This window comes from Sporisorium graminicola, chromosome SGRAM_10, assembly GCF_005498985.1.
Source record: "Sporisorium graminicola strain CBS 10092 chromosome SGRAM_10, whole genome shotgun sequence".
In the NCBI taxonomy this organism is placed as follows: Eukaryota; Fungi; Basidiomycota; class Ustilaginomycetes; order Ustilaginales; family Ustilaginaceae; genus Sporisorium; species Sporisorium graminicola.
The window spans coordinates 187,607-199,929 of record NC_043720.1 but is presented as its reverse complement, the minus strand read 5'-3'; the positions used below and the strand labels follow the sequence as shown (position 1 = coordinate 199,929).

General features: G+C 55.1%; 6 protein-coding genes across 6 annotated transcripts; 3 read left to right on the top strand and 3 right to left on the bottom strand.

The window, feature by feature from the left end:
• Positions 1–403: 403 nt before the first annotated feature.
• EX895_001133 (uncharacterized protein) lies at positions 404–1,691 on the bottom strand (the record flags this gene model as incomplete). Its single annotated transcript, XM_029881733.1, has 4 exons — positions 404–676; positions 1,051–1,385; positions 1,462–1,546; positions 1,626–1,691. The coding sequence occupies 4 exons, from the start codon at positions 1,689–1,691 to the stop codon at positions 404–406; spliced, it is 759 nt and encodes a 252-aa protein (XP_029741821.1).
• Positions 1,692–2,187: 496 nt separating this feature from the next.
• EX895_001132 (uncharacterized protein) lies at positions 2,188–3,981 on the top strand (the record flags this gene model as incomplete). Its single annotated transcript, XM_029881732.1, has 1 exon — positions 2,188–3,981. The coding sequence occupies one exon, from the start codon at positions 2,188–2,190 to the stop codon at positions 3,979–3,981; it is 1,794 nt and encodes a 597-aa protein (XP_029741820.1).
• A 585-nt stretch (positions 3,982–4,566) lies between these two features.
• Positions 4,567–6,408, top strand: EX895_001131 (uncharacterized protein; the record flags this gene model as incomplete). The annotated part of the gene is made up of 1 exon (XM_029881731.1): positions 4,567–6,408. The coding sequence occupies one exon, from the start codon at positions 4,567–4,569 to the stop codon at positions 6,406–6,408; it is 1,842 nt and encodes a 613-aa protein (XP_029741819.1).
• A 343-nt stretch (positions 6,409–6,751) lies between these two features.
• On the bottom strand, positions 6,752–8,581 carry EX895_001130 (uncharacterized protein; the record flags this gene model as incomplete). Its single annotated transcript, XM_029881730.1, has 1 exon — positions 6,752–8,581. One exon carries the CDS (start codon positions 8,579–8,581, stop codon positions 6,752–6,754), a length of 1,830 nt encoding a protein of 609 aa, XP_029741818.1.
• A 990-nt stretch (positions 8,582–9,571) lies between these two features.
• Positions 9,572–10,599, bottom strand: EX895_001129 (uncharacterized protein; the record flags this gene model as incomplete). Its single annotated transcript, XM_029881729.1, has 4 exons — positions 9,572–9,726; positions 9,823–9,893; positions 9,966–10,041; positions 10,119–10,599. The coding sequence occupies 4 exons, from the start codon at positions 10,597–10,599 to the stop codon at positions 9,572–9,574; spliced, it is 783 nt and encodes a 260-aa protein (XP_029741817.1).
• A 675-nt stretch (positions 10,600–11,274) lies between these two features.
• Positions 11,275–12,300, top strand: EX895_001128 (uncharacterized protein; the record flags this gene model as incomplete). The annotated part of the gene is made up of 1 exon (XM_029881728.1): positions 11,275–12,300. The coding sequence occupies one exon, from the start codon at positions 11,275–11,277 to the stop codon at positions 12,298–12,300; it is 1,026 nt and encodes a 341-aa protein (XP_029741816.1).
• Between the last annotated feature and the right edge of the window lie 23 nt (positions 12,301–12,323).

The window sequence follows — 12,323 nt, the reverse complement described above, 5'->3', positions numbered from 1 at the left end:
TGAAGGTGGTGGTAAGCAGGGAAAGTTGGGTTGAGATTCTGAGCATTATATTAAAGTGATCGAGCTGGTGGTTCATAGCAGAGATTACAAGACGATGTTGGGGTGATGCTAGTATCTGAGGACAAGAGACGATGTCAGGAGTGCAAATCGAGGGCGGATACCGATCATTATATATGCCATCGCTCCCCGCCCTTCTCTCGACCCTGCAACGTTGGCAAGTCCTGCCAAATGAAGTTCTCAACAAGCAACCTTCATAAGCATCTCAAGTCGGGCGACAACCGCCAAGACCAACCACGCCTTTGCAACGCAGGCTCGTGTGGGAGGGCTAGCCTTTTTGTTTCATTTCGTCCAGGCGGCGCTCAGCTCAGTGGATCAAAAACAGTGGATTGCGCGAGCACTTTGGTCACATGCCAAGCCGAATCACACCGGCGCCGATACATCCCACGCCAAACACGACTAGCGTCGCGCCCCACACGGGTCGAGGCTTGACGCCGGCAACAGCTGCTGCGGACGAGCGACGAAATACGCCCATGCGATAGGCCTCGACAAACGAGTACGCGCCCAGACCCGTCATAGCGGCAAAGCCGGTCAAGCGACACGCGAGGCAGTCGGAGCCCGGGAGGCGCTTACCGTCGGCGGTAGCTGCAGGAGGTTCGAGCGTCGAATGGATGCGGTACTACGCAAATGACGAAGAGGGAAGAAGGGGACAGGCAGATTGTCAACACAGCCATTCTCATATGGACTCCAGAAAGGAGTCAACCCCAACTCAAGTGCCCAGACAAGATGCAGAGGAGATAGGGATGGACCGTCCAAGGCATCCCTGCATCTCTGAAGACTCTGTCCACGAGTGGTCGATGCGCACTTGCATGCCTGACAAGCGACGTGATCAAAGCATCCCTTTCGCTATTGGTCCAGTCTTTTGCACGGCATACATTGATGTTGATAGAAATTGATGTATTGGATGTTGGGATAAGATTGTCAAGGAGAGCATCTTGTCGTGCGATGGCCGGAATGAGTTGGGGCTGACGGACAAATCTAAATTCTGCGCACCTTGTCCTCGACCTTCTTTGCCTCTGCCTTGGCCGAGTCGAGGGCCTGCTGGCCCTTTGCTTCGACCTTTTCGACGGCGCTGGCGCCCTTGTCCTGCGCCTTTTCGAGTCCGTCGGCAGCCTGGACCTTGGCAGCAGAGAAGGCTTCGCCGGCCTTTTGTTGAAGCTTCTCGAATGTAGTTTGAGGTGCGGAGCTGGTCGCCGAGACCGAGGTGGAGGAGGACGAAGGGATGACGCGGACACCGGGCACAGCGATGGGGTTGAACGAGCGCTCGCAGTCGGTGTATGCCGAGCCGAGACCGAAGCCGGTGCCGAGCCAGACGGGGAAGGCACGTCCTGTGGAAACAAGGGTTTGGAATGGTGAGTAGTGCACATGGCGAAATGTAATCCCCCGTACGATGCGTCGACTTACGTCGGAAGAGGAGAACCGAGAGAACAACACCAGCCGAGAAGCCAATACCGGTCTTGACTACTGCATTGCTGATGCAAAGGTCGGTCTGTTTGGGTGAAACAAAGGCGGAAAGTGTCAGCTTGGTGGAGGCCTGTGAGAACGTGGTGAAAGGGAAGAGAGCCTACCTTTTGCGAGATGATGTCCTCAGACGACACCTTTGTGGTGGATGTGGAAGCCTGTTGAGACGCCATTGTTGCCTTGGTTTGCCGATGATGGATGGAGATGGTGACGATGAAAGAAGACGACGACGACAACCAAGAAACGACGAGGATGGCGTCCGTGCAGTTGCGTTGCCAGTCCAGCTTTCTTCCAGGTCTGCAAAACGCGACTCTCTCCGAATCGGAATGGCCGATCGTCATTGCCTATTTCAACCTCCACTCGCTTGTCGGCCGACATGTTGAATGTGTTTGTTTCCAAATGTTAGACTTCAAGCTACAGGCTTGCGGGCGCACCGGTCAATTCGGCACAAGAGAGACCTCGGTGAGTGCTCGGTCATATGCTCGGAGTGCTCTGCGCTTCCTGGCAACTGTGGCCACGCTTTCCCCACGCTGAGCAAGGGGGAATGTGGGGTCAAGCCGTCTTCACCGTGCGCAGCCTTAGCTTTGAGACTGTACAATAGCGATACCGTTTTGCGGAACAGTCTCCTCGTTGTTTGCCGGTTACCACCCATAGCTGTTCTTCACCAGAATGCCTTCCGACAAGATCCCAGCTCTCAACGGAAAAGACGCTCGCACGTTCTGGTTTCGCGATGCAGTCGTCTACCAGATCTGGCCAGCTTCGTACAAAGACAGCAACAACGATGGCGTTGGCGACATTCCAGGCATTATCTCGACTCTCGACTACGTCAAGTCGCTCGGGGTCAATACCATCTGGCTATCCCCCATGTACGACTCGCCTCAGGTTGATATGGGCTACGACATCTCGGACTACCAAAACGTCTATCCACCCTACGGTACGTTGCAGGACATGGAAGAGCTGATCCGCGAATGCCACGCGCGCGGCATCAAGCTCATCCTGGATCTCGTCATCAACCACACCTCGGACCAGCATGCTTGGTTTCAAGAATCGAAAAGCAGCAAGGGCAATCCGAAACGAGATTGGTACATCTGGCGGCCCGCCAAGTACGATGCTACCACAGGCGAGCGAAGTCCGCCCAACAATTGGAGGGGTGCGTTGAATCAATCCGCCTGGACGTGGGATGAGGCGACGCAAGAGTACTACCTGCACCTCTTCACGCCACAGCAGCCGGATCTCAACTGGACCAATGCAGAGTGTAGACACACGCTATACAGCGACACGATCGAGTTCTGGCTCAAGAAGGGCATCGACGGGTTCAGAGTGGACACCGTGAATCTGTACAGCAAGCCGATGGACTTCCCGGATGCGCCCATCACTGACCCCTTCGCTGAATGGCAGATCGGCGACGATGTGTTCTGCAACGGTCCAAGGATGCACGAGTATTTGCAAGAGATGGGTGCCATTTTTGCCCGCTACGATGCAATGACCGTTGGGGAACTGCCAGCTACACCCGATATCCAGGACGTTCTGCGGTACATTTCGGCTGAACGCAACGAGCTGAGCCAGGTGTTTCAGTTTGACATTTCCATACTGGGCAGGGACGACAATGATTTCTATTTCACGCACGAGTTCTCGCTGAAGGAGTTGAAGGAGGTGGTGGAGAAGTGGCAGCGGTTCGTCGAGGGAACGGATGCGTGGCCGACGGTGTTTTTGGAGAATCACGACCTGCCGAGGGCCATCAACAAGTATGCCTCGGCCAAGCCAGAGCATATCACAGCGAGCGGCAAGATGCTTGCATTGATGGAGGTCGGGTTGACTGGCACGCTTTACCTATATCAAGGACAGGAGATCGGCATGACCAACATCCCCACCACCTGGACACACGAGGAGTACAAGGATGTGATCGCGGTCAACTACTATCGAGATGCAGACCAGCGTTCCGGCGGCGACGCTCAGGTACTCAAAAAGACGCTCGAGGACATCAACAAGCAGGGCAGGGACAGTGCGCGCACGCCGGTCCAGTGGAGCGATGCACCGAATGGCGGATTCAGCGCCGACCCGAACACGGTACCGTGGATGAAGACCAACGACAATTACACGAGCATCAACGTGGCTGCACAGGAAAAGGACCACCAGTCTGTTCTGGCGTTCTACCGCAAAGCGCTCGCGGTGAGGAAGAAGCACGCTTCGTTGCTTGGACGAGGAGAGTTCCGGCTTGTAGAGCGGGACGATGAACAGCTGTTCAAATACATCAATATTGCAGAGGGCGGCAAAGACGGCGATGCTGGTGAGAGGGCGTTTGTGGTGCTCAACTTTTCGGATGCTCCACAACAGTATACGGTACCAGAGGAGGCGGGAGGAAGCAAAGCAAAGATAGTACTCGAGACGTTGCAGGATGGTGAGCGAGGCAAGTTGAGAGCTTGGGAGGGTAGGATGTACCTCTACAACGACCTCGATGGATGATGCTCTCGTGGGTGGACATGCAGGAACAGACCAAGATGCGCTGTAGTGACTGTAACGACGATCCATGCTAGAATGGTGCAATCGGCCTTGCCGAACAGGAAACTGTGTGTTTAACTGGAGAGCGCAAGAAACTTCATTGCCGTCGGTCAACTCTCCCCGAACTGTGTTGCTCGCTTATTTCGCCGTTTTTGACAGATTTATTGTAGTAATATAAAAATTTCTGTTGTGGCGCTGTGTCTGTCGCTTTGTGCACACTTGCAACGGCTCTTCCGAGCAATCACACACACCTCGGCCAGGCTCGCTTCTGATTTGTTCAGTGCAAACGAGAAGAGCAGACAGAGATGATGCGAGATGCAAAAGTGTTGAAAGGGTCCATGCATTGAATGAATCCTACCCATGCATCGAGCACGCCATCGAACGCTCCTTCAACCTACGTCTCCTCCTTAATTGCCCCGTCATGGCGACCATCGCTTCTAGCCACATGTCTCGCCCACTTGCTTCTTGGTCTCTTTCGACCGCGTCAACTTTCTTTCCGACCATCACCATCATCCTCTTTATTTTTGCGCTTTGCAAACCGGCTCCGCCATGGCGAACAACGTCGGCAAAGCCGACACTGGCATCGAGGTCGACCAAGGCTATATTGCTCGGCCTACAATGACTACAAATCCTTCGGCAGCAGCTTCCGACCAGATCGAAAAGGACGACGCCGCCTCTCTGTCCAAGATTGGATCTCAAGCCACCGGCACCGACTTTGGGTCGCCCGCACACCCACCTATCACCGATGCTGCTCTCCAGCAAGTTCGTTTACGACGTGCTTTGAGCGAGCGTACCATTCAGATGATTGCCCTCGCAGGTACCATCGGTACGGGTCTCTTCCTCGGCTCGGGCAAAGCGCTCGCCACATCCGGTCCGCTCTCCATCCTCATCTCCTACTCGCTCGTTGGTGTCATCGTCTACCTCACCATGGTCGCCATGGGCGAGATGTCCACCTTCATGCCCTCGTCGGGTGCCTTCAACCTCTTCACTACTAGATACGTCTCATCGGCAACCGGACTAGCACTCGCATGGAACTATGCTTTCAACGATGCTATCAGCGTCGCCTCTGATTTGACAGCTTGTCAGATCCTTCTCAAGTTCTGGACCGACTCGTTCCCGGGCTGGGCCCTGTCTCTCATTCTCCTCGCCTTCCTTATCGCTGTCAATGTTATCTCGGTGCGTGGCTACGCCGAGCTCGAGTATATTCTTTCTCTTCTCAAGATCAGCACCATCATCGTCTTCATCATTGTTGGTATTGTGGTCAATGCCGGCGTCAACGACACAAACTCCTATCTCGGTTTCAGGTACTGGACCATCGGGGATGCTCCCTTCGTGGGTGGATTCGGAGGTTGGGTTTCATCCTTTGTTACTGCCTCCTTTGCATTTGGCGGAACTGAATCGCTTTCTATTACTGCCGGCGAGACACGCAATCCCGCCAAGACAATTCCAAAGACGATCCGCAACGTCTTCTGGCGCATCATCATCTTCTACGTCCTCGCCCTCTTTATCATCGGTATCGACATTCCTTACGACACGCCCGGTCTCAAGTCTAAGAATGCAGCCGTGTCTCCCTTCACACTCGTCTTCAAGCAGCTCGGCTCACCCGGTGCCGCTAGCTTCATGAACGCGGTCGTAATGACCAGCGCCATCTCGGCCGGAAACCATGCCCTTTACGCCGGAACTAGAGTCCTGCAGAACATGGCTGTCAATGGCCAAGCTCCAAAGTTCCTCGCTACTGTTTCCAAGAGCAGTCGTGTGCCGTGGGTTGCCTTGTTGTGCACCGCGAGCGTCTCTGGTCTATGCTTCGGGTCCAGCTACATTGGCGCGGGCGATCTCTGGAGCTGGTTGCAGAATCTTGTTGGTGTCAGCAATCAGATCTCGTGGGCTTGCATCGGTCTTTCCTCTATCCGCTTCCACAAGGCCATCGTCAAGCAAGGCAAGCAGTCGTCACTCGTCTACAAGAATTGGACGCAGCCGTGGGGGCCGTATGTGGTGGTCATTGGTTCCGTCCTAATGATCCTCGTCCAGGGTTGGAGTTGCTTCAAGCCGTTCAGCGTCTCGGACTTCTTCTCGTACTACGTCGAAATTGGCCTCTTTGCCGTCCTGTTTGTTGGGTGGAAGCTGTGGAAGAAGTCCAAGCTGATCCCGATCGAGGAGATCGATCTGTACACAGACACAGTGCAGTATGAGAAGGACCTCAGGAGGAAGAGGAGGGATCTGATCCGAGAGGGTGCGGGAGAAAAGCTACCCGTGCTGCTCGAGGACGAAGAAGAGCAGGAGGAGGAGGACGCCGAAGAGGAACGCGAGGACGACGCAGAGCGCGCCGAGCAAGGCAGGAAGCAGCAGCTCAGAGCATTTGCCAGCAGAGCATCTCAATATTTGTGCTTCTGAGCTTTTCGTGCTTTTCGGTCAGGGTCAGCATGTCATGTACTATCTTGTGTAACTTTAACTTGATTTATACATAAAAAAGGATTGTTCCGAACACATCCGTGTCAGAGTGTCGTCATTGATCGACAGTTTTCGTGTGAGCGCTGGCAGTATACGCCCCCTTCTTCCGTCCAAGGCAGTTGACCGAGGCGGCTACAAGAAATAACGTATGTCAGTCATTGACGACAACGCGCGTGTGCTCAAGTCAAACGTTTTGAGCGAATGTTGGGGAAGCAAAGTCATCATTTGCAAGGTCAGATCCCGTATCAAAAGCTAAGGTACATCTATCAAGAAGCGGACAGGCCCGTCATTGGCGTCCAAAGAAGGTTCCGGGCTGGTTCCATTTCTTCTGAGCCTCCTCGCCGCTTTCGAGGTCGGGCACTTGGGACGTTGTGTTGTGGGAAACCTCAGCGTCGACCTTCGAGTCGAGGCCGTCGTTGGAGGAGGTGGTCTCATCCTGTTCCGAGGTCGAGTGTTCATCGTCCATCTCTGCGGGCAGGATAGCGTTGAGCAAGATGGCGAGCAAGCTCGAGATGAGGTAAGGCTCCTCAACAATGAGAACGATGGCCTGGATGAGACCCCTGAGACCCTTGTTGGAGCCGTGGTAGGTGAAAAAGTACGAGAACCAGCTCGGGTTGGTTAAGCTGGCCAGACCCAAGCTCATGCCCGCCGTGGCAATGAAGCGCGCCCTTCGGTCCCATTTGGCATAAGCCATGATGCGGATACCAGCAACCGCGACAGAGCCGAAGAGGAAGGTGGTGAATCCACCGAGAACGCTGGAAGGCATGGCGACAAAGAGCGACGAGAACTTGCCGATGACGCCCATGAGGAAGAGGATGGCGGCGCAGACGAATCCGGCGGTACGCGAGGCGTTGCGTGTGAGCGAGATGACACCCGAGTTCTGCGAGAACGTAGTCAGGGGAGGAACCATGGCAAGACCAGCAAGAGTAGCAGAGAGCGAGTCGGCAAGCATGCCGCCCTGAATGCGCGACTCAAACTCGACTCCGTCCATGGGCAAGCGCGAAGCATCGCACGAAGCCGTGACGTTGCCGACAGTCTCGGCGACAATGACAACGTAGGCAGCCAAAAGAGGCAGGATGAGTTGAGCCTTGATGCTAAGGGGGTACGTCTTGGTCCAAAGGAAGCTTCCCGCGGGTGCCTTGTTGATCGTTGCCGTGTTAAAGTATCCCGTGGCGGCGGCAACGATCATGCCGGTGACAAGACCCACAAACACCGAGGCCGACTTGAGGAAGGGACTTCCAAAAATCTCGCAAAGTATGATGGTGGCGAAGGAGACAAAGCCAAGACCGATCAAGGGAGCCGAACCCCAGTACTGCTTTCGGCTGCCAATGGTGCACATGATCGAATGGTTTGTGGCACACGGAGCGCTGCCGCCCGCCCAGTTCTGAATCCCACTCTTTACGAGCGAAGCGCCAATGAGAGCCAGCATCATTCCGACGATGAGAGGAGGGAAAAGCTTTCGGATGGCGCGCGGAGGGATGAAAGCCATAACAATGGCGATCAGGCCACAAAGACAGCAGGTTCCCAGGAAGGCACCCATGGCCTCGGGGCACGGGAGCTTAACCCCACCCGCTCCGACGGGGCACGAGCCGTCGGCATAACTCTGGGCGAAGAACGACAGGGCGATTGAGACGGTGGCGAAACTGGCACCCGTCACACTGACGATACCGGTGCCGAGGTGGTACTTGGTGTTGAAGAGGCGAGTTCGCGAGACCTGGAGGGCCGTGCCGAAGGCACACCAGATCAAGGTAGAAGCGATGAGGAACTGGGTGTCTGCCTGACCGAGGTTCGCACCGGAACTGCCGCCGATGAGGAGAGGAGGTGTAACGACACCACCAACCATAGCAAGCGCATGTTGGAGCCCAAGGACGAAGGCAAGGAAGATGGGAAGGCGGGCATTGACCGAGTAGAAGGGCAAGGCGGCTGTGTTGGCCTTGGAGACGAAAGGAATTGTAGGAGTAAAAAGCGCGAGGTAGTTGTGGTCGCCGAGCCATGCGTCCCGAGTTCCGAGGGCCTTGATACAGCGTTTGATCTTTCCAGTGAAGGATCGCTTAGGAGCGTCGGGCAGAGTGGCAAGGGTGCCCTCTTCGACGGTAGCGGCGGGCTTGTTGTCCATCGTGTGTGAGGGAGGGGAGGTTGGTGTTGGTGAAGGATGTATTGCGTTACCAGGAAAATGTTGCAAACGCTCATGGCTTTATACATCCTCGGTAAAGACATGGTTGCAATAGATAGCTGTGGATACCACGATAGCCGACTGTGCAAGATAGGACCCTCGCATGATCAGGGTTATGCATGTGCTGCGAGATTACTGATGTTGAAAGGTAGGTGCGGCTATCACAAACCACGAGTTGTTTTCGTATCGCGTGGCAAACCCCGCAACAGGGCCTTCGGAGAAGACCGAGAGGCAAACGAGGCGACTCTCGACATGACAAGCCTTATGTAGTAAGACGCTCGATCTGAGCAAAGGATGCGACACGAAGTTTGCATGGAGATACCGAGATGCGGAGCGGAAGGCCGATTTCTCTTTACCTTATCAGCGGGACAAGAAGAAGTTCCAATCAGCAAGAGTCTGGACTGGGGAGGGCCGGACTGCAGGGACGAACGAATGCCAAGACCTGCATGGTCGCATTGAGAGAGCCAGAGGAGCGGTGATGCTGTTGATTGTTGATAAGCGCGAAATCTTGACGGGCGCCACATGGCAAACTCGGCCGTGCCTGACAGGTTCGCGCGTCCCAGGAATTTCTGCTATTCGTTATCTCGTTGGGCAATCCGCGGTGAATCCGTCCAATGGCGGCCGTGTTTGCGCAGCGTCGGCCGTCAAGACGCTGAATGCACATGGGACGCTTGGTCTTCCCCGCGCTCATCACGTCCACGCTTAGAATATTGCGGTGTGGAGTAGATTAGAATCACTTCTGAGGAATCTCGGCCGTGCGTCTCGGTCAGGTCCGCAGACTGCAGCCGGGCACTCGCGATCGTCCAACGCGGGCCAATCGTTTCGAGTCGTCATAAGGCGTTTCCCGGGTTCATACGGACTTCAATGAGGAGATCAGCAGATAGAGACTTGATTGTGCATTGCGGGGTGGCTGGTGACATATGAAGGCTGTATCTACAATTCAATGTGGAGCGGAGTCTTTGCCGTTGGCTGAGCACCCACTCGCTCATCGTCTGCATGAGTGAGATGTACGAGCTTCTGCCAGTTGGCTACAGGCTCGCACGTTTTTACACGGGCGTTTCCTACCTGCATCCTTTGACAGCCCAGAGCTGTGTTCGTCATGCCGGACAGTTGAATACGAAGGTCAGCTTTTCTGCCTTCATTTGCAATTGAGAGCGGTAAATGACTGGGAAGCGGTGACTTACGGCAAGGAGCTGATTCGTTGAATTGGTGTTTGAAGAGCGGGTCTGTTTCCTCGGTCAAGACATTTCCCAGCCTGAGTGCAGCAATACCAAGGAGTTAGCGTATGTAGTTCACACCTCTTGACTTGAACCGGTCGGCAACTTACATCAAGGTGGCGTGACCGAAAGAATAGCTCTTCTCGAGGACGAGGTTCGAGGGGATGTAGATCTGGTTGCGGCCATCTGTAGCGCAAGAGAAAAGTGTCGAGGGGTTAGCAATGCGGAACAACGCTAGGTGTCTGCTCGGGAGTTCCACTCACTCTCGGCAATGGTCCTGACGCTGGTTCCGTAGATGACCTCCTTGAACCCGGCCCAGCGGATGGCGCTCAAACACATGGTGCATGGCTCTGCATTTGTATACAAGCTAAAGTCCTTCCATGCGGCCAGGATTTGCTGTGGAGTCAGACCCTTCTTTTGCAAGACGTTGGTGCAGTGCTGAATGGCTGTAATTTCGCCGTGCTGGGTGGGGTCGCCCGTCGATCCGACGCGATTGGCGATGGCACAGATGAGTTCGTTCGACGTCGTGTTGACAATGGCGGTGCCAAAGGGTGCCTGAGGGCAGGGGTGCGAGACTGGAGGGTACCAAATACTTTCGCTGGCTACGCGCATCCAGTGGTCGCGATCCGCAGCCGGGACCGAATTGATTGAGAGACCGGAATGAAACTCGGGATGGATGTTTTCCCGATAGGCACCAGCTTGAGCAATCGCCAGGAGGGCAAGCACAAATGTTGTGACGAGCATCTTGTGTGGTTCTTGATGCTTCTCGGGATGCTTCTCGGAGGGGTGTCTAGTTGGTAGAAGTAAAGTAGGAATGCTCAATGAATACTTATCGGGTCAGCGACTTTTGTTCGAACCAAGACGTTCAAAGGCCAGGTTCTCACGTCCTGTAGCAAGCGTCGGTCAACTCCGAGATGTTGAGGTGTTGAGGCGTTGAGAATATTGACGAGGTCGTAGAAGTGCATGTCGGACGACTCCTGCACGGAGCAAAGTTTGTTACAGCGCAAGCGTGATTGGTGTAAGAATTCGTGGCACAGCTGATAATGTACGGTACAGTAGGGAAAAAATCGCCGCGGGAAATCCGCCGAACATGCCCCCGCATACGCTTATCTCGACTGGCGAAACTGGCAAACGGCGTGAAGGCTGTCACTTTTCGGATTCTCCGGCGCATGTTTCATTGCCGGTGCAGACCGCAAACTGTCTTTGAGGTCGCTCATTGCTGTTTGGATCACATCATCCGCTGACTTCCTCTGCTTGCTTTGCTTGATAGGTACCCGTTCTGCTCTTCCAACTCGGCAACAACAGAGGAAAGGGATAAAAAGTCGGCCAGTTCAACGACGATCGACTCGAACAATATATCCCACCGACGTCAAGCACTTCTCTTTCGATCTTGCCTCACCCCGCAACATATTCGTCACAATGAGCTTCGAGACCGACGACCAGAGCACGGTGCCTTGCATCTCTCTTCACAACTTTGGCGAGCGCCGCGCCAAGATCATCGAGCAACTCATGGACGCAAGCACCCGCATCGGCTTCTTCACTCTCGAGAACCACGGCATCTCCGCCGAGCAAGTCCAGGACGCCTTTGCTCTGTCGCAGGAGTTCTTTGCTAAGCCCGACGAGGTCAAGGCTAAAACGCCGCTCAACGGCAAGAACATGGGTTGGGAGAAGGGGGCCCAGATCCGACCCTCTACCGGTACCGCTGACCAAAAGGAGTCGATGCAGCTCCAATTCGCACGTATGGAGGGAATGTGGCCCTCGGACAATGACGTGCCCGGCTTCCGCAAGCGCGCCGAAGCGTTCATGCACGCAGTGCAAGAGCTCAGCATCAAGGTCATGGAGTGCTTCGCCGAGGGCCTCGACCTTCCCCTTTCCACCTTCACAGAGGGAACCGTCGACCCCGGTGTCGGCGACTCTCAGTCCACTCTGCGTCTGCTGCACTACCACAGCGTCGAGGGCAAAGATTTTGGCGAAAACTTCTGGCGAGCAGGCAGTCACGCCGACTTTGACGTGCTCACCATGCTCTTCCAGCGGGACGGAGAAGGCGGTCTCGAGGTGTGCCCAGGCAGAGAGGTGGTCGGCGATTTCGGTCACGGAAACACTTGGAAGAAGGTGGAAGCAAGAAGTGACAGGATTGTTTGCAACATCGGCGATCAGCTCATGAGGTGGTCAGATGACAGGCTAAAGTCGACCTTCCACCGCGTCAGGCTGCCACGTCAAGGCGAGCCCAAAGGTGCACGCTACTCCATCGCTTTCTTTAACCAGGCACGCAGCGACACAATCATCCAAGGTCCTGGCAAAAAGTACGCCCCCATCACCGGAGCCGAATTCATCAAACAGGCATTGGAACGGAACAAGCTGGGCCTCGCCGCGCGAACTGCGCAGCCGCCTCAGTCGCAGCAAGACTTGTTGAGCGCTCCTTCTGCCGCCGTGGCGGTCAACTAAGCTATAGCTTTGGTGCCGTCCGT